The 20,599-nt window shown below is 54.8% G+C and overlaps 1 protein-coding gene and 1 pseudogene across 8 annotated transcripts; both read right to left on the bottom strand.

The window, feature by feature from the left end:
* Positions 1 to 336: 336 nt before the first annotated feature.
* LOC140907266 (uncharacterized) lies at positions 337 to 12,364 on the bottom strand. Of its 8 annotated transcripts, none has more exons than XM_073332809.2 (7): positions 11,983 to 12,364; positions 8,920 to 9,120; positions 8,633 to 8,723; positions 7,989 to 8,069; positions 7,415 to 7,516; positions 5,545 to 5,646; positions 337 to 2,398 (listed from the first exon to the last, which is right to left on the bottom strand). In XM_073332809.2, exons 4-7 carry the CDS (start codon positions 8,038 to 8,040, stop codon positions 855 to 857), a joined length of 1,800 nt encoding a protein of 599 aa, XP_073188910.1. In that variant the 5' UTR covers positions 8,041 to 8,069; positions 8,633 to 8,723; positions 8,920 to 9,120; positions 11,983 to 12,364; the 3' UTR covers positions 337 to 854. The 8 variants fall into 8 exon arrangements, with proteins under 8 accessions (XP_073188910.1, XP_073188916.1, XP_073188901.1 ...); XM_073332815.1 differs by lacking the exon at positions 11,983 to 12,364 and adding an exon at positions 9,794 to 11,335; XM_073332800.1 differs by lacking the exon at positions 11,983 to 12,364 and adding an exon at positions 9,608 to 9,787.
* On the bottom strand, positions 10,022 to 20,032 carry LOC140911353 (olfactory receptor 52D1-like; annotated as a pseudogene).
* Positions 20,033 to 20,599: the final 567 nt, after the last annotated feature.

The raw sequence follows: 20,599 nt of genomic DNA, 5'->3' as shown, positions 1-20,599 counted from the left end.
GGCCAGACACTTGGCTACTGGCTGCTGGCCCAGCTCTCTTGGCTTCAGCCGAGCGGTACCATTAACAACAGTTGAGGATACAGCCCATTGTCCGTAGCTAACTCGGCTGCTCGTTCCTTCAGGGTGCGAAGGGCTCAAACCAGCTGGCTCAGTGCCATTTGTACTTGTTTTGGTCCCCTAAACGCTAGGGCAGGGGATGACTTTGCAGCAGTTTTGCAGAACTGATCCGCCAAGCTAAAGGACCTCACCCTAGCATGGTCTCACAGTTCTGGGTATGGGATTAGTTAGCCCCTTCACGTAGCATGTGCATGAATTTAGTGAGACTAGTGATGGCGGTGGCTTTTCTTATGTTCGTTTAATTCCTCATCGGCAGGGGAAAGAGGGGAAGGCGAAAAGGGGACACAGGAGAGAAATCTCGCTGCTGAAGGGTAACAAGAACCAGCTCCGTCAGTTTTTGCCCCTTGACCCCCACCACACGTAGTTTAACAGCGTTTGCCCAATTTCCTATGGCTTTGTAGCATGTCCAGTTCTCTCTAGCTCTTACTCCGATTCTGCCGTGCTCTTGATAACCTGTCAGGAAGCAGGTGTCATTCCGGGGTGAGATTTCCCTCCCTGCAAGGACATTTCAGGTGACACTGGGGTTCTTGCAGGGGGAGAGGCGTGGGGGTGGTCAGCAGTGGCATGTCTGAGAAGCCCCTCCCCCTTAGTGCCACCCAGCCCTGTGTCACAGGCGTTTCACTGGTGCAACGAGCGTTCTTGTGGATTTAAGACCAGCCTCTCTTGAAATGCTGCGCAACTCCCCTTCCCTCCTCCTCCCCGTGCCCCCCCGGTGCAGGTGGCATGGGCCCTGGGGCTCAGTACACGGGCGGGGTGGCCCCTGCGTGTGTCCGCTGGTGCCTGCCCAGGTGGTACTTGTGGCTGAAGCTGCGCCCGCACTCGGCACACGTGTACGGCTTCTCCCCGGTGTGGACGCGGCGGTGGGCCACCAGGTAGGACTGGTTGCTGTAGACGCGGCCGCACTCGGCGCACGAGTAGGACTGGCGGTCGCGGTGGGTGCGCTGGTGCATGATGAGGTCGGTGCGGGAGCCGAAGGCCTTGCCGCACTGGGTGCAGGTGAAGGAGCGGCTCTCGCCGTGCGCGCGCTGGTGAACCAGGAGCTCGGCGCGGGAGCCGAAGCTCTTGCCGCACTTGTTGCAGTAGACGAGCCGCTCGGCGTGCGAGCGCTGGTGCGTGATGAGGTCGGTGCGGGAGCCGAAGGCCTTGCCGCACTGGGTGCAGGTGAAGGACTGGCTCTCGCCGTGCACGCGCTGGTGAACCAGGAGCTCGGCACGGGAGCCGAAGCTCTTGCCGCACTTGTTGCAGGAGACGAGCCGCTCGGCGTGCGAGCGCTGGTGCGCGATGAGGTCGGTCAGGTAACCGAAGGCCTTGCCGCACTCGGGGCAGGCGTGCACGCTGGCGGCGTGGCTGGCCTGGTGCCGGCCGAGGTCGGCCCGGCCGGCGAAGACCTTGCCGCAGTCTGTGCACAGGCACCACGTGGACTCGGGGTGGGTGCGCTCGTGCAGGATCAGGTCGGTCTTGGAGCTGAAGCGCCGCTCGCAGCTGCCGCACGGGAACCAGCGCTCCTTGGGGTGGCACAGCAGGTGCGATGCCAGCTCGGCGTGGAAGCCGAAGCTCTTGCCGCACTTGGTGCACTTGTAGGGCCGCTCCTCGGCGTGGATGCGCTGGTGGCTCAGCAGGGCAGGGTGCGAGCGGAAGCTGTCGCCGCAGTCGATGCAGGGGAAGGGCTTCTCCGCCTCGGGGGCCCGCAGGAGCGCGGCCGGCTCAGCACCGTCCTCCAGGGCCGCGGCCGGCCCGGCGGGGGCCTGCTGGTGGGTCACCAGCTCGGCGTGGGAGCCGTAGGCCCCGTCACACCGGGCGCAGCGGGAGGGGCGCTGGCGGACGTGGGTGCGCTGGTGCACGGTGAGCGCCGCCTTGTGGGTGAAGCTCTTGCCGCAGTCGGAGCAGACGAAGACGCTCTCCGCCGTGTGGCCGAGCTGGTGCTCCACCAGGGTGGCGTGCCGCCCAAAGCTCTTGCCGCAGTCGGTGCAGATGAAGGTGCGCTCCGCCGCGTGGCTTTGCTCGTGCTCGCCCAGGGACGCCACGTCTCCAAACCGCCACCCGCAGTCGCTGCAGGCCAACGCCAGCTCCCCCACGGGGCTCCTCGGCTGGGAGGCCCTGGTGCTGCGCTTCCCAAGGGCCCTGGTCCACTCCGCAGGAGCGTCCTGCCCGCTCCCTGGCTGGCGGCCAGGGGCCAGAGGGCTCTCATAGGGCTTCCCTGCCAGCACGCAGGGGGCCTCCAGCTCCTCAGTATGGTCCTTTCGTGGCCCTTCTTCCTTAACGGCTTTCGCAGGCCAGTCACCTGTGCAGAGCAGGGGAAAGAGAAGCCAGAGACACTGTTAGAGGCTGCTAAGGCAGGGAACAGCACCAGGGCCATGCCACTTCCCCCTAGAGTGCAGTTACCAGAGGGTCTGTGTACACAGACAGCTCCTCACACTGCTCTGCTTGGGTGCGTTTTTACCGCTTTCCCCCGTTATGTGGTGCAGAGACTCGGGTCTCAGTTCTCCCCGCCGTGCCCCTTGTCTAGCCAGGGCATCTCCGCAGAGGGTATGGGAGCGGCTGCCATTCAGAGTGAGTTTGCACAGGTGTGCGTGACCATGCACAGTGCAAGGTCATGGCAGTTCAGGGCCGATTCTCACTTGGCACCAGGAATAACTCCAGGAAAGCTAACGGAGCTACAGTGGTGTCAGAATCAGGCCCTCTGCCGGAGGGAAGAGTGGGATTCTCTTCTGGTTTGGGCATCTTCAACAGGGATGCTAGCGAAGTGCCACTTGTGGGCCCGGCTGCTACCCCGACTTGCATCTGTGCAGCTCCTCTGAAATCAGTAAGGTCCCCCGGGGCAAACAAGCCTGCAGAATCCTTCTAGTCACAAGAACATGAGAACCGCTACCCTGGGTCAGAGCAATGGACCATCTAGCCCAGTATCCTGTCTTCCGACAGGGGCTAGTGCCAGGTGCTTCTGAAGGAATGAACAGAACTGGGAAATTATGGAGTGATCCATCCCCTGCCCTCCAGTCCCAGCTTCTGGCAGTCAGAGCTTTAGGGACACCCAGAGCATGGGGTTGTGTCCTGACTATTTAGCTAATAGCCATTGATGGAGGTGTCCTCCGTGAACTTATGTAATCCTTTTTTGAACCCAGTTATCCTTTTGGCCTTCACAACATCCCCTGGCACGGAGTTCCACAGGTTGAGTGTGCGTGGGGTGAAGAACTACTTCCTCGTGTTTATTTTAAACCTGCTGCCTGTTAATTTCATTGGGTGACCCGTGGTGGTTCTGCGATGTGAAGAGACAAATAATCCTCCCTTGTTCACTTTCTCCACAGCACTCATGATTTTATAGGCCTCAATCATATTCCTGCTTAGTCATCACTTTTCTAAGCTGAACTGTTCCTCATACGGAAGCTGTTCCATGCCCTCATCATTTCTGTCACCCTTCTCTGTCCCTTTTCCAATTCCAGTACATCTTTTTTGAGACGGGGCAACCAGAACTATACACAGTATTCACGGTGTGGGAGTGCTATGGATTTATATTGCGATATTATCATATCGTCTGTCTTACCGATTCTTTTCTTAACGGTTCCTAACATTCTGTTAGCTTGTGTGATGGCTGCTGCACATTGATTTCAAAGAACTCTCCACAACGACTCCAAGATCTCTTTTTTGAGTGATAACAGCTAATTTGGACACCATCAGTTCGTCTGTATAGTTAGGATTATATTTTCCCAGGTGCATCACTTTGCATTTATTTACATTAAACGTCACCTGCCATTGTGTTGCCCAGTCACCCAGTTTTGTGAGATCCTCTTGGAACTCTTCCCAGTCTGCTTTGGATTTAACTATCCTGAATAATTTTGTATCATCTGCAAATTTTGCCCCCTCCCTGTTTTCCCCTTTTTCCAGATAATTTCTGAACATGTTGAATAGGACTGGGCCTCGTACAGATCCCTGGGGATTTAGTCGTCTGCCTCCATGTGATGTAATTGAATGGGACTCGTTTGCCCGTTTCATGCTAGAGGGAAGGATGGTCCAACAGTTAGGTTGCTTCCCTAGGACCCAGAAACTGCAGGTTCAATTCCCTGCCACAGCATCTAACTGCCATTTGTGTCTTTCCAAATCTCCCACAAAGACTTTCTGTGCTTTGGTTGCCCAGGATAGCTGCATTAAAGCCTGTGAGATGCTCAGACAGCAGGGCAATTGGTGCCATGTTAGTACTTAGGCAAAGGAATTTACAATGCTGTGTGAGCAAGCAAAAAAAAATAATAATCCTGTTTGCTCTTCACCGCTCTGGAGGAGAAAATGCAAAGTGAGATTTCAGCAGAAAAGGATTGAGGCAAAGGCAGAAAAAAAATCCAGTTGTTTTCAGACTAGAATTGCGCCTCAGGGTTCGATTTATTTTTTTAAATCACACACAACAAATGAAATACACAGCTGAGCCCTCCCCTGGAATTTGGTGCAGATCAGAGATGAACAGAGAAAGCCGAGTTTGAATTGACTGAATTCCCTTGGAGTGATTTTTTTTCAAAATCAAACAGAAACGGGAAGTCACAGGATGATCCCACAATACGGTGTTCTCACAATAAAGCAGGGCTCCTGCCCCCAGACCAGCACCCTGTCTGCTCGACTATGCCGCCTTCCTTGTAGCAAAACCTCAATTCATTGGATTTATTTTGTCTAACCAATCTGGGCAACTATCCGAAAGATACCCAATAAACTTCCAGGCCTGACCAGGCTGGTCTCTGCAGTAACCCCACTGAAGTCAATGGACGTACACCAGTGATGGATTCGGCCCAAGAGGTCTGACTTACATCCTATTAACTTCAGCTGGGTGGCAAAGGAGTAAATCAGGGTAGAATCTGACCCAGACTTCTGAAGAGTTATATGCCAGAGGAGACAGGAGAGTCAAAAGGAGGGACACCCACTGGCAGGCTATTGGGAGTGAGGGAAAATCCATGATTGACACCTATGACTAAGACGTGACAGAGTGAATAAATAAAAAGGGAGACGACGTATTCCCGATGGATGAGAATAGCTCTGTGTGAGGGGCCCACAGAGTCTATGTGCACCACTTATCTCCCAGTTAAGGGATGACTAGGCTTTGTGTGGGCCCCAACATGATCTTGCTTCCTGACCTGTGTAGTCAGAACCGCAGGGACAGAATGGGCCACCTGGGCAAACAGCTGAACGAGCTTCCAAGTGGAGCTGTGTGAATGGGATGATATGAGGGGCTGCCTGTGATGACAGGGGCTGGATTCCATGACCCAGGAGGTCTCTTCCAGTCCTATGTTCCTGCCCTCCTAGGCAGAGCTGTGTAGTATCACTGTTACACACTGGCGGCTGCGTTCCACCCCAGAAGCGGTTGCATTTCAGACAATGGGCGAGTGATCTATGTTTGCAGGGCTTGTGATGCACTATGGGCATCTCCCAGGAAATGGGACACTATTCCCTCACCTGTGGAGTTCTTGCAGGTACTTTGTCTCTTTGCAGAGTCCAGGACATCCATGTGCTCACTTCTTTCCATCTTTACCAAATCACGTTTGGTGCCAGGATACCCTACAAGCAGAAGAGAGAGAATCATCACTGTGAAAATTTCCCCCTGCCTCCCATGGGCTCACCAACAGGTGGGACAGCCAGGCTTAAGCCAGGATATCCATACCGACCATCAGCCTGCAGGGTTGGGCTGACCCAGCAGCTCGTGGGTTAACAGCCCCCAGCCCGGAGCCCAGACTGCGCCAGCCAGCGCTCCGGAGGGCACGCAGCTCGAGCTGCAGGCCAGCTCCAGATTCCAGGCTAGAGGGAGCTCGGGGCGGCAGCTCCATTAACATACAAGGGGTTAGAGGGACGCTCATCACACACGCCTTGTCTGAAGCCCCAGGTACCTGGCTGAGCACATGGGGCCTGGTGCCCTGCCCAGTGAGCCACCACTGACCTCCCCTGGCATCACCCCCGGTGGCAGGGCATCCCGAGAGACCTAGCATGCTTGGGAGTGGGGCCTGAGGCCCGGAAAGTAGCTTTTGAGGTCCGGTTCCAGCTCCTGGGTGGGTTGGGGCGTTCAGACTAGTCTCTGGGCTGCTCGGGGCTCAAGCAGAGAAAGGGGGTACATGCATCTGCTCAGATTCGCCCAGAAGTTGCTGCCTCCCTCCATAACAGGCCTGAGGTGGGGACCAGGAGCAGGTTCCGGGGATCTCTGACTGAAGAGCAGCAGAGACCCACCTTCAGGATGCTCCCTGGGCAAGTCAGCAACAGGGGGTCTGGGATTTCAGAGCTGTAGCCCCCGGGAGGGAGCAGCAGCTTCAGGCCGCAGCCGTGTGCTTGTCCAGCAGGAGGACATAGCAACCCCAAGCAGCTGGATGCTGCCAACACAGTGGACTCCTGCCCGCCCAGCCAAATACAGCAGAACCCCAATCGGATGAACCAATTGGCGATTGAGGAGTTAATCACTGAACACCTCAGTTACAGGGGTCTGGTGCATAACTTGATTGATTGATCATTCAATGACAGTGTTCATAACAAATGGTAACTGTGTACAGTGCACCCATTTTTTCTTTGTCTGAGAGACGTGCACTTCTCCTTTGCCTCCAAAACTCGTTTTTTTCCAAAGCTGTCCAGCTGTTGGAACGCTGGCCGAAGGACTGAAGTCACAGTTGGCGGCAGAAAAATGGATCATATAACCAGCCACTCGTAAGCTCAATGTTCATAAAATAGGGGTTATATTGTAGTGGGGGAGGGAGAGAGCTGGGGGCTAAAAGTTTGGGGTTGGGGAAGGGACCGGAGTTGGACTACCTCTTCCTCCTAAAATTACATCCAAGTTTTTTGAGACTCTTCTACTTCTTGGGGTGCATCCTAAAAAGCAACCCCCTTCCACCCCCAAACATCCTCTTTGGGAGAGGAGAATTCAGAAGCTAGAAGGAAACCGGGTTGGCGCTCCATGAAATTCTTTCAACGCAATTCACTTTCACCCATTTCTCCGAGCATTTTCACAGTCAGAACAGTTCCAGCCATTCCAAGGAACAACTGGTCCAGGTTTGTCCTCTGTTTGGTCTGGACTGTATGAAGAGCTGGTTGACATTTTTAGATGAAAAATGTTTTGCAAATATTTGAGGATTTCCCCCCGCTCCGCCAGCAAATTGTGTTTTGACCCGTTTTACAGAGCGGTCGGAATATTTCAACGCAAAAACATCCAGGAAAATTTTCAAAAATGTTGCTGCCTCTGCCAAGCAGCAGTAAGTGTTTGCAGGTGATGATTAATGAACAGTGCAATGCGTCAAGCGAGGGATGTTTTCCAGCAAGCGGCCAGTCCCTTTACAATGGGATCACTCACCCTGGGGGACCACTCCCGTAGTGAAGTCCAGGGCATCTGGGAACTGGGGTTCATCCTCCCTTTCAACCTTTATTGAGATGTCCAGTCGGGGAGGAGGATACCCTGAGCAAGGGAGAGCAGAAAAAGTTTTGCCATCACATCCATCTTTTCCCTGAATTCTCAAAGGCTGGCAGTTCCATACTCTCAAAATGCAGGTTAAAGATTATTTAGATAAGTTGGATGTATTCGGTCAGCAGGGCCTGCTGAAATTCATTCTAGAGCACTTGGGGAACTAGCTGAAGCAGTCTCGGAGCCGTTCGCAATGATCTTTGAGAACCCATGGAGGGCAGAAGAGGTCTGAGAAGACTGGAGAAGGGCCAACAGTACCTATCTTTAAAAAGGGGAACAAGAGGTCACAGGAATTTTAGACCAGTCAGTCTAATTTTAGTACCTGGAAAGATACTGAAGCAAATGATTAAACAATCAATCTGTAAGCACCTGGAGGGTTATAAGGAACAGTCGGCATCCATTTGTCAAGAACAAATCAAGCCAAACCAACTTAATTTCCATTCCAGTCTGAATTCCCGTTGCTCACCGGAGCAGACGCTGGCTGGAGTTTCCTCCCCTTCCACGTCCTGAGAATCCATGAGTCCTGCTCAACCCGTCCCCTTTCACCCTGGGGAAAGAGGCAGGGATTAGAAGCGGCACAAAGCCCGAGCACGGCAGAGGGATGCGCCGCGTTATAACGTAAGGTTTCGCCCGTCTCGGCAGAACCATGCATGTTTCCAACCGCTGCGACATCTGCTTGGCAAGGGCAGCGAGAGCAGAGGAAATGGGGCAAGTGGGGGTCCCTGGTGCAAGGGCCAGTCCGTGTCTCCTCTCAGGCTGCCATGAGGCGGGTAGTTAGAGCTAACTGTAGGGGCTATTCTCTGGGAGTTGTCATGTAGATGCTGGGCCGCTGGGACCTGCCAGTTCTTTCCATACACCCCACTGACCAGTCACTATCCAGCAGGCGGCCCAGCAGCCAGGGGCCGTGACTCCACAGCCAGCCAGCACGCCATGAGGAAGGTGAGTGGTCTTGTCATTCTCTTTGTAAGGCCATGAATCCACTAGGAGTCTGGACCATTTGGGGACTCCCGAGCGCTGAAGCCAGCCTGGGCCTTGCACAGACTATCCAGAGCCCACTGAAAGAGCCAAACGGGACCCTCACCCGGCAGAAATCAGCCTCCCTGAACTCACCCTTAGGCACGACCCCAGACTGCACCGGCCATTCTCCCAGCTCCTCCCTGGAGGGGCAAGCAGCGGGGACACCAGGGAGCAAGGCGTGCACCTGAAAGACAAATCATGTGATGAGCTCAGCACCGTGCACTCCAAACGATCCCTGCATGGGCAGGAGAGGCCTGGATCCAAGTGACACACACACACACAATCACATGTGTGATCATGCTTTCGGCTAGCAACCGACCCCTGCGCCCGAGTAACTGTTTTTCTAAAAAAAAAATAAATAAATCAGCTCTGGGAATTACTTTGCGGGGGTTCGCTGGCCTGTGCTGCCCAGGGGGTCAGACGAGCGGATCAGCTTGGTCCCACAGAAATCTCTTGGCAGCTGATTTGGTCTTAGCCCCTTGTAGCTCAAGGCCCATTGCTCCCCCTAGGTTGGGGGGCTGGAAATCAGACCGGGAATGATTACCAGGCTGGGGAGCCAGTTCAGTGGGGGGCTTGGTAATCTGCAGGCATAAAAAGGAGAAATACGAAAGGGGCAGCTGGCCGGGTGTGTGGGGAGACCAGGCCTGACCCCGCTACTTGGGGCCCAGAAAGTGGGAGGGCTTTTATTTGGACCCTGTCAAAGGCCAAATGAGAGCTTTTGTTTCCCTGTTTGGGATGCCCTCCATTTTGAGCCCTGTTGTCTGTATGAACACGGCCAGGATATGTCTCACACAAACCCACACGCCCCCTTGTCCACCCCACCTGCAATCATGCGCCCTCACACCTTTCAGAGAAGGGAGCAAAGTGCTGGACCAGACGGCACTGTTTTCACAGTGCTAAGCGCGGTGTGTGTGGGGGGGTGCGTTCTTCTCTGAAATGTGTCCTAGGGATAAAGCTGCTCTATGTTTTCCTGCCCAGTGGGTAGCCCAGGAGGCTAAGAACTAGTCTACATGGGGAAGTTTCCTGGCATCATTTTGCAGTGATAAGTCCCCGCATGGACATTCTTACCCCAGAATAAGACGGCTTCCACCTGTTAGCTTCCGGCACTTTGAAGGCAACAGAAGCTAAATCAGACAAACAAGGTGGGGGAGGTAATTATTGGACCAACTTCCACTGGGGTCAGAGACAAACTCTGGATCCACAGGGCTGCCAGCATCCTAGCAAGGTGGGAAGGATGGAATCATTGATCATTACCTGTTAGGTTCACTCCCTCTGGGGCACCTGGCACTGGCCACTGTCGGTAGACAGGATACTGGGCTGGATGGACCTTTTGTCTCACCCAGTATGGCCGTTCTTACGTTCTTGTAAGGGCCCACTCAAGTTGAAGGCCCATTCAAGCAGTCACAGGACAAAAAGAGGGGGTTACAGATCGTTGTAATATGCCATAAATCCAGTGTCTATGTTCAGGACATGACTTTTTGTCTAGCACAGGGGTCTCCAAAGATGGAGCGGGGAGAGCCGAGCCGCCGCCAGCCTGGCGCCGAAGACGGAGCGGGGAGAGCCGAGCTGGGGGAGAGCCGAGCTGCCACCGGCCTAGTGCCGAAGACGGAGTGGGGAGAGCCGAGCTGCTGCCAAAGACGGAGCGGGGAGAGCCGAGCTAGGGGAGAGCCGAGCCGCTGCCGCCGAAGACGGAGCGGGGAGAGCCGAGCTGGGAGAGAGCCGAGCCGCCGCCGCCGAAGACGGAGCGGGGAGAGCCGAGCCGGGGGAGAGCCGAGCTGCCACCGGCCTAGTGCCGAAGACGGAGCGGGGAGAGCCGAGCTGCTGCCAAAGACGGAGCGGGGAGAGCCGAGCTAGGGGAGAGCCGAGCCGCTGCCGCCGAAGACGGAGCGGGGAGAGCCGAGCCGGGGGAGAGCCGAGCCGCCGAAGACAGAGCGGGGAGAGCCGAGCTGGGGGAGAGCCGAGCTGCTGCCAAAGACGGAGCGGGGAGAGCCGAGCCGGGGGAGAGCCGAGCCGCCGAAGACAGAGCGGGGAGAGCCAAGCTGGGGGAGAGCCGAGCTGCTGCCAAAGACGGAGCGGGGAGAGCCGAGCCGGGGGAGAGCCGGGGTAGAGCCGAGCCGCTGCCGACGAATCAAAGGTCCAGGAGCGCTGCTGCCACCGTGATGGCGGTGCTCCTCCGGCCGCGCACCCCCGGGATGGTTGTGCGCGCACCCCGCTTTGGAGACCACCGGTCTAGCAGATCTCCCCTCACCCCCTGGGCTCTCCCATAGCCTGAGACCCACACGGCTACAGCTACACCGCGTAGATCAGAAAGAGCCATTCTTCCTGGGGGGCAGGTGTCCGCAGGGGGAGTTACACCAACCTAGCGACATACAGCACAGCGTACCAATACCCGCAGGGCGGTGCCGGGGCTCCCCCCGCCAGTGCGGCCCTGCCGGGGCTCCCCACGGGGGTGCCGCGACAGTTTGCACGGTGGGGGTGCTGACGGCCAGTTACTGTAAACCCTGCAGATGATGGAAACCCCTTTAAAACAGGGGGTGCGGGAGCACCCCTAGTTCCTTCACCCGCGAGCAGCGATGCCAGCCCGGCAGGCCCAATAAACTCTCCCCCCCGCCCCCCCCGTAGACAAGTGCTAAGAATTATCTCGAGCCCTGGCTCTGCTCCCCAGCCTTGCACAACTCCCCTCTCCTGCGGGCACGAGGGCAAAGCCCCCCCTGCGGCAGGGCGAGCAGCGCCTCCCTGGGTGCAAAGCGCCCAGCTGCTGGCGGGGGGGGGGCTGCCCGGCGGGGGGGGCTGCCCAGCTGCTGGGGGGCTGCCCAGCTGCTGGCGGGGGGGGGTTGCCCGGCGGGGGGGGGGGCTGCCCAGCTGCTGGCGGGGGGGAGTTGCCCGGCGGGGGGGGGGGGGGGCTGCCCAGCTGCTGGCGGGGGGGGGTTGCCCGGCGGGGGGGGGGGCTGCCCAGCTGCTGGCGGGGGGGAGTTGCCCGGCGGGGGGGGGGGGGGGCTGCCCAGCTGCTGGCGGGGGGGGGTTGCCCGGCGGGGGGGGGGGGGGGGGGCTGCCCAGCTGCTGGCGGGGGCTGCCCAGCTGCTGGCGGGGGGGGTTGCCCGGCGGGGGGGGGGGGGCTGCCCAGCTGCTGGCGGGGGGGGGTTGCCCGGCGGGGGGGGGGGCTGCCCAGCTGCTGGCGGGGGGGGTTGCCCGGCGGGGGGGGGCTGCCCAGCTGCTGGCGGGGGGGGGTTGCCCGGCGGGGGGGGGCTGCCCAGCTGCTGGCGGGGGGGGTGCCCGGCGGGGGGGGGGGGCTGCCCAGCGGGGGCCGTGGGGGGGCGGCCCAGCTGCTGGCGGGGGGGGGCGGCCCAGCTGCTGGCGGGGGGGCCCTGGCCGGTCTCGCTGCAGCCCGGAGCCGGGGTGGCTCCCCCCGGACTGGCTGCGGGGCCCCGGGGCGGGCGCGTTACCTGCAGCCGGGCTCGGCGGGCCCCGGGCTCGCGGCGGCCGGGCAGGAGGCCGGGGCGGGCCGCGCTCGGCCAGGCAGGGCTCCGTGCCGGAGAGAAGCGGCGGCTGCCTCCGCCCAGCCCGGCGCTGCTGGCCCGGGGAGAGCGCGGGCCCGGACTCCTGGGTTCTGTCCCTGGCGGGGGGGAGGAGGAGGAAAGGGAGGGGTTTAGGGTTTGGGGGGGGGGGAGGGGGTCTGGGATCCCGGACTCCTGGGTTCTCTCCCTGGCGGGGGGGAGGAGGAGGAAAGGGAGGGGTTTAGGGTTTGGGGGGGGGGGGGGTCTGGGATCCCGGACTCCTGGGTTCTCTCCCTGGCGGGGGGGAGGAGGAAAGGGAGGGGTTTAGGGATTAGAGGGGGGCGGGTCTGGGATCCCGGACTCCTGGGTTCTGTCCCGGGCGGGGGGAAAGAGGGGGTGGTCTGTGGGTTACCGGGGGGGGGCTCGGAGTCTGACTCCTGGCTTCTGCCCTTAGCTCTGGCAGGGGAGGCGGGGTCTAGGGGTTAGCTGGGTGGGAGCAGGGCTGTTACAGCCCAGACTCCTGGTTTCTGCCCTAGGGGAGGGGGGTGTCTAGGGGTGAGCCTTGAGGCTGGTAGCCTGGACTCCTGGGTTCTATTCTGATCTTTGCTAGAGCCTTGCTGTATGACCAGGTCTGTTACGCCACCTTTTCCAGTCTTCCCCACTAATTTTGGCTCCCTGAGATTTGGGGGTAGGGAGGGGGAGGCCAATTGGAGACTTGTGTGACTTAATTTTCAGAGGTTGCTGAGGATCTCCAGGAGCCAAAGACTTTTGAAGACGACGACTAACTGTGTTGTGCCTCAGTTTCCCCATCTGTAAAATGGGGCTTAGGCCCACATGGCGATGGGTTGGTGAGGCTTAATTCACCAGTGTTTGTATTCTAGGCTGACAGCCTTGGGTGGAGAAGGGCAAAGCATTATTTTCAAGGTGTTTTACATAACTCTGCACCTCCCCACTTATCTGCCCAGATGCTAGGGTGAGGGGCATTTTCTGAACAGCCTCACTATGCACAGTGACTCGCCCAAGCACAGCAGGAGTTCCTGGCTCTCGGTCCCATGCTCAGAATCTGGAGTTGTTCACTCTGTTCCCTTAGGTGTCTGTTTCCTATGAGGTACTGAGTGTGGACCCCGTCCCACTGCTTTGTGTGTGGTGGTTACTGAAGACGGGGTATTAAAGAACCTCAGACTGAACCCCGCTGTGGTAGCAGAGGATGCAGAGCTGGGTCTTAAGCATCACCAGCCACAGCTGTTCAAAAATCATGAGTCAGACGAGACCCTTCCCCAAATCACATTCAGGTTCTCGCTTCACAGGTTATTCCCTCTGCCACCAAATCTACTCGAGAAAAAATGAAAGCTGAGATTTGTGTGTTAGTTAGCACTTGACTTGTGGGGCGGGGGCGTTAGAAGAGATGTGCGGTATCTTGAGACTGGGCAGTACTGCCTTCTGGGTGCCAGCTCTGGGGAGCAGCACTCAGGGGGGAGAGCCTTCGACACTGACTCGCCCTGAGGCTTTGAACAACTCACCGAGCCCAAAGCGTTCAAAGCTGAGTGGCTAAAGTTAGGCACCGACATTCGTATTTCAGCTCCTCAACGAGCAGTCTGATTTCCAGAGACCCTGAGTTCCTGCCTAATTCCGGGGGAGCTGCAGAAGCTCAGCACCGCTAAGGATCAGACACTGGATGCTCTTGCGAAATGCCGGAGAGCGGACAGCAGAGATGCAAGGTGAAGGAGGTAATATCTTTTACTGAACCATCCGCTGTAGGTGAGAGAGACAAGCTTTCAAGGTTACACAGAACTCTTAATCTGGTCTGAGTAGGGTTAGGATATAGATATTCAGGCCTGTCTGTAAAGGCCTAGACTCTAAGAATTTAGGTGTATTCTTATCACTTGGCTAGTTCTAGAGGTATAAAAGAGAGAATCAAAATCACTGTCTGCCGGTGTAAGGGCCTTCTCTCCCTGTGACCATCTGAGGCCCTGTTCTTAGGCTAAGGCCTTTGGCTAGGCGACAGAGGCATCCATAAACTGGAAGGCGACCGGTCACCTCCTCACATCCCAAACTAGTCACATTGAAAGAAGGTGCTATGGGGCTGTTAGGATACAATCCTGTCCTGATAGTGCCTATCGCCTCCAGAGAAAGGGAAGTGCCTAGAAAATGTAAAAGGAAACTTAGTCTGATAGCATCCTGCCTGGCAAGAACTCACTTATCAATAGCTGGGAAGTGAAATCCTCACTTCTGTATTGTTTTGTCATTATAGTTCCCACTTTGCTATTGTTTGTCTGTATAATCTCTGTCTGGTTCTGTGATTGTTTCTGTTTGCTGTATAATTAATTTTGCTGGGTGTAAACTAATGAAGGTGGTGGGATATAATTGGTTACATAACCATGTTACAATATGTTAGGATTGGTTAGTGAAATTTCAGGAAAATGATTGGTTAAGATATAGCTAAGCAGAACTCAAGTTTTACTGTATAGTCAATCAGGAAGTAAGGGGGGGTGGGAAATGGGAACAGGGAATGGGGGTGGGGAAATTGGAATCATGTTTGGCTAAGGGCAGGAATGGGAACAGGGACACAGGTGTAAGGCTCTGTGGTGTCAGAGCTGGGAAGGGGGACACCAAGGAAGGAAACTGGAATCATGTTTGCTGGAAGTTCAACCCAATAAACATTGAATTGTTTGGACCTTTGGACTTTGGGTATTGTTGCTCTGTGTTCATGCAAGAAGGACCAGGGAAGTAAGTGGGTGAAGGAATAAACCCCCTAACAAGTAGCTCAAAAGCTTGTGTCTTCCATCAGCAGAAGTTGTCCAACAAAAAAATATCCCATCCCCCACCTTGTCTGTAATGTCCTGGGACAGACAGGGCTACAACAACACTGCAGAGATTGGCTCGATCATAGATGTGGGGTCGGGTCTGACCTATCCCATCCCCCAGGAGGCAGCGATACACTTTATCGTCTGCCAAATCTGTAACCGAAGCAACAGCCTGACTTGGAATCTGTATCTGGCCTTTTCCTTTCAGGCTGTGCAGCCTCTCTAGTGATCTACTTCCCTGCCTCCCAGTGGGGCGGAGGACACAGTCTGTCCCTGAGTGTAAGAAGCTCAGGCTCTATTGTAATGAGGGCCAGGGACCATTATGATGATCCACCATGGCCTCTGGCATAGCATAAAACAGAATTTCACCCAGTAATTTCTGCATCTAGTCTGTAACTTCTGAGCCAGAGCTGATCTCTCAGAAAGGAATCCAGTTTTGATTTAAAGACCTGAGGTGAGGGAAAATCCAACGCTCCCTTGGTAAATTGCTCCTATGGTTAATTACCCCCATTGTTAAAATTTGGGCTAGTTATGCCTGTGTCTGCTAGATTAAAGAGCCTTCTGCTGGCAGAAATCTCTTCCCCGTAGACCATGATCAAGTCACCTCATGAACTTCTCCTGGTTCAACTCCGTAGATTGAGCTTCTTAAGTTTGTTGCTATCTGGCAGGTTTTTCAGACCTTGAATCATTCTTGCAGCTCTTTTCTGAACAGTTTCAAATTTTTCAACATCTTTTTGGAAGTGTGGACACCAGACTGAATCATAGAATCATAGAATATCCAGGTTGGAAGGGACCTCTGGAGGTCATCTAGTCCAACCCCCTGCTCAAAGCAGGACCGATCTCCGACTAAGTCATCCCAGCCAGGGCTTTGTCAAGCCTGACCTTAAAAACTTCTAAGGAAGGGGATTCCCCCACCTCCCTAGGTAACGCATTCCAGTGTTTCACCACCCTCCTAGTGAAAAAGTTTTTCCTAATATCCAACCTAAACCTCCCCCACTGCAACTTGAGACCATTACTCCTTGTTCTGTCATCAGCTACCACTGAGAATAGTCTAGATCCATCCTCTTTGGATCCATCTTTCAGGTAGTTAAAAGCAGCTATCAAATCCCCCCTCATTCTTCTCTTCTGCAGACTAAACAATCCCAGTTCCCTCATCCTCTCCTCATAACTCATGTGTTCCAGACCCCTAATCATTTTTGTTGCCCTTCGTTGTACTCTCTCCAATTTATCCACATCCATCTTGTAGTGTGGGGCCCAAAACTGGACACAGTACTCCAGATGAGGCCTCACCAATGTCGAATAGAGGGGAAGGATCATGTCCCTCCATCTGCTGGCAATGCCCCTACTTATACATCCCAAAATGCCATTGGCCTTCTTGGCAACAAGGACACACTGTTGACTCATATCCAGCTTCTCGTCCACTGTCACCCCTAGGTCCTTTTCTGCAGAACTGCTGCCAAGCCATTCGGTCCCTAGTCTGTAGCGGTGCATGGGATTCTTCCATCCTAAGTGCAGGACTCTGCACTTGTCCTTGTTGAACCTGATCAGATTTCTTTTGGCCCAATCCTCCAATTTGTCTAGGTCCCTCTGTATCCTATCCCTACCCTCCAGCGTATCTACCACTCCTCCCAGTTGAGTGTCATCCGCAAACTTGCTGAGAGAGCAATCCACACCATCCTCCAGATCATTTATGAAGATATTGAACAAAACCGGCCCCAGGACCGACCCTTGGGACACTCCGCTAGATACCGGCTGCCAACTAGACATGGAGCCATTGATCACTACCCGTTGAGCCCGACAATCTAGCCAACTTTCTACCCACCTTGTAGTGCATCCATTCAGCCCATATTTCTTTAACTTGCTGACAAGAATGCTGTGGGAGACCGTGTCAAAAGCTTTGCTATAGTCAAGGAATAACATGTCCACTGCTTTCCCTTCATCCACAGAAGCAGCTATCTCATCATAGAAGGCAATTAGATCAATCAAGCATGACTTGCCCTTGGTGAATCCTTGCTGACTGTTCCTGATCACTTTCCTCTCCTCTAAGTGCTTCAGAATTGATTCCTTGAGGACCTGCTCCATGATTTTTCCGGGGACTGAGGTGAGGCTGACTGGCCTGTAGTTCCCAGGATCCTCCTTCTTCCCTTTTTTAAAGATGGGCACTACATTAGCCTTTTTCTAGTCGTCAGGGACCTCTCCCGATGGCCATGAGTTTTCAAAGATAATGGCCAATGGCTCTGCAATCATATCCGCCAGCTCCTTTAGCACTCTCGGATGCAACACATCCGGCCCCATGGACTTGTGCTCGTCCAGCTTTTCTAAACAGTCCCGAACCACTTCTTTCTCCACAGAGGGCTGGTTACCTCCTCCCCATGCTGTGCTGTCCAGTGCAGCAGTCTGGGAGCTGACCTTGTTCGTGAAGACAGAGGCAAAAAAAGCATTGAGTACATTAGCTTTTTCCACATCCTCTGTCACTAGGTTGCCTCCCTCATTCAGTAAGGGGCCCACACTTTCCTTGGCTTTCTTCTTGTTGCCAAGATACCTGAAGAAACCCTTCTTGTTCCTCTTAACATCTCTCACTAGCTGCAACTCCAGGTGTGATTTAGCCTTCCTGATTTCACTCCTACATGCCCGAGTAATATTTTTATACTCATCCCTGGTCATTTGTCCAGTCTTCTACTTCTTGTAAGCCTCTTTTTTTGTGTTTAAGGTCAGCAAGGATTTCACTGTTAAGCCAAGCTGGTCACCTGTCATGTTTACAATTCTTTCTACACATTGGGATGGTTTGTCCCTGTAACCACAAAAAGGATTCTTTAAAATACAGCCAGCTCTCCTGGACTCCTTTCCCCCTCATGTTATTCTCCCAGAGGATCCTGCCCATCAGTTCCCTGAGGGAGTCAAAGTCTGCTTTTCTGAAGTCCAGGGTCTGTATTCTGCTGCTTTCCTTTCTTCCTTGTGTCAGGATCCCAAACTTGACCATCTCATGGTCACTGCCTCCCAGGTTCCCATCCACTTTTGCTTCCCCTACTAATTCTTCCCGGTTTGCAAGCAGCAGGTCAAGAAGAGCTCTGCCCCTAGTTGGTTCCTCCAGCACTTGCACCAGGAAATTGTCCCCTACAGTTTCCAAAAACTTCCTGGATTGTCTGTGCATCGCTGTATTGCTCTCCCACCAGACATCAGGGTGATTGAAGTCTCCCATGAGAACCAGGGCCTGCAATCTAGTAGCTTCTGCGAGTTGCCGGAAGAAAGCCTCATCCACCTCATCCCCCTGGTCCGGTGGTCTATAGCGGACTCCCACCACGACATCGCCCTTGTTGCTCACACTTCTAAACTTTATCCAGAGACTCTCAGGTTTTTCTGCAGTTTCGTACCGGAGCTCAGAGCAGTCATACTGCTTCCTTACATACAGTGCAACTCCCCCACCTTTTCTGCTCTGCCTGTCCTTCCTGAACAGTTTATATCCATCCATGACAGTACTCCAGTCATGTGAGTTATCCCACCAAGTCTCTGTTATTCCAATCACATCCTAATTCCCTGATTTTGCCAGGACCTCCAGTTCTCCCTGCTTGTTTCCCAGGCTTTGTGCATTTGTATATAGGCATTTGAGATAACCCGCTGATCGCTCCTCATTCTCAGTATGAGGCAGGAGCCCTGCCCTCTCACATGCTCCTGCTCGTGCTTCCTCCAAGTATCCCACTTCCCCACTTACCTCAGGGCTTTGGTCTCCTTCCCCCAGTGAACCTAGTTTAAAGCCCTCCTCACTAGGTTAGCCAGCCTGCTCGCGAAGATGCTCTTCCCTCTCTTTGTTGGACTGGACATGGTATCCGGTAATGGTTTCACTGTTGCCAAAGACAGACACAACGCTATCTCCCTACTCCCCCTGTACATTCCCCGGCCCCTGCTAAGTGGTTCCCGACAAGGGTTTGGCCGTCCCCGCAGCCAGCTAGGCCTATCCCCTCCATCCCTTTCCTTGTGACAGGCTCAGCCTGCAAGCCCAGCTTCCCGCTGTCCAAGCCTGCCTCTAGCAAACGTAAGGGCAGGCTCAGTACACGTGACCAGGGCGCCCACATGAAAAACAGACTTCTGGTCTGTGGGGGATGGGACAGGAGTGGTGCTAGCCCTCGGGCCGCTCCTTCCCCCTGAAACGCACCCGGAGTGGGAAATGTGCTGGCAATGGCAGGGTGGCTGTTTGCTGCTTTGTCTTGGTGAGCAGCGGGACTCTGGCCAGTCGTCTGTCGCTGTGCAGTTCTGGCCTCTGAATCCCCATGCCAAGGGGCAGCTCGCTGCTCCAGGGAACTGCCTGGGAGGTTTCCTTGGCCAGGCAAAGAGGCCTGGTGCAGCTCCTATTCTGTAGTTATTCGCAGACGTAGAGCACAGGCAGGAACCATGCAAGTTCCCATCACACTGACCAGTCAGTGTGCCACAACCCAGACCTGGAGAGACGGACCCCGTCCCGTGCTCAGAGAGTCTGCATGGCTGGCCAGTCTCTTTGGTCTCTCTTCAGAGCCTGGGAAATAGAGACGGGGAAGTGGTCAGTTTGGTGGTATGGACTGTGATCTCCACTTGTTTTCACGTGAGCCGCAAGACAGCCATCCGAGAGTGACAGCAGTTGGATCCAAACACCCTGACCAAGCCGTGAAAGGCAGTGTACCCTGTTCCCAACCCCCAAAGTACTCCAAACAAACGTGTCTGTTACCCTTTTATGAATCGGCTTGTTTTTCACCCCTGTAAGTATTTAGCATGGGGGGAACAACTACACAGAGGTTGGCCAGCAGGATGTTGTAGAATAATAGCATGAAACAAATGTGGGAGCCGCAGGTGCTGAGAACCATGAGCCAGGTGTCCTTGGATGGCAGCCGGAAGACGGCCCTGAGGATCAGAGCATAAGACACAGCGATAAAGGTGACATCTAGCCCTGTTGACAACAGGGCAACTGTTAAACCATACGCAATGTTGACTTTTATATTGGCACTGGCCAGGCTGCTTATGCCCATGTGCTCACAGGAAGAGTGATGGATAACGCAGTACGTCAGTCTTTGAAGCAGCAAGATGAATGGGAGAACTATATAGAGACTTCTAATTACAGCTGCCAGCTTTATTCTCCATACTACCGAATGCGTTAATACAGCTGCATATCTCAAGGAGTTGCAGATGTTAATGTACTGATCAAACACCATTGTGATGTTGCACCCCATAATGCTTTACGGGAATATGCTTATGAATGTATATATGACTGTAGTGGGATGGCTGCCCCACTCCTATGCTAGATGGGGCTTCAGCAGGCCAGAGAGGCTGTGCAGGTGGGCGGCCAATCAGAGAAGGCCTGTGAAAAGTGCTGGGGTGTAAAACAAGATGATGATACAGACGTGGGAGCCACAGGTGCTTAAAGCCTTGAGCCGGGCATCTTTGGTGGGGAGCCTGAAGACAGCCCTGAGGATCAGCGCATAAGAGACGCCAATAAGCACAACATCTAGTATAACGGTTACAATCGGCACTGCAAAGCCATACCAGATATTGACGGTTATGTCTGCACAGGCCAGGCCCTACCGCAGTATGAGTGCGGTAGGATGTTGCTTCACATAAAGTGAAACTGAAATGTGCTTTCTTTGAATGCCATACAAACCTGAGTCTAAGAGCTACATTCAGACCTGTAAAGAACAGAAACGTATCATGTGACAGTGACCAGTCAGGAAGCTCAGATGTCAGATAGGAACACTTGCAACCCACTGTAAAAAAGCCACAGCGCAAGCGTTATTGGGCGA

Source organism: Lepidochelys kempii, chromosome 1 (genome assembly GCF_965140285.1).
Source record: "Lepidochelys kempii isolate rLepKem1 chromosome 1, rLepKem1.hap1, whole genome shotgun sequence".
Taxonomy (NCBI): domain Eukaryota; kingdom Metazoa; phylum Chordata; order Testudines; family Cheloniidae; genus Lepidochelys; species Lepidochelys kempii.
The sequence above is the reverse complement of the archived record's forward strand: the minus strand, read 5'-3'. Positions and strand labels throughout refer to the sequence as shown.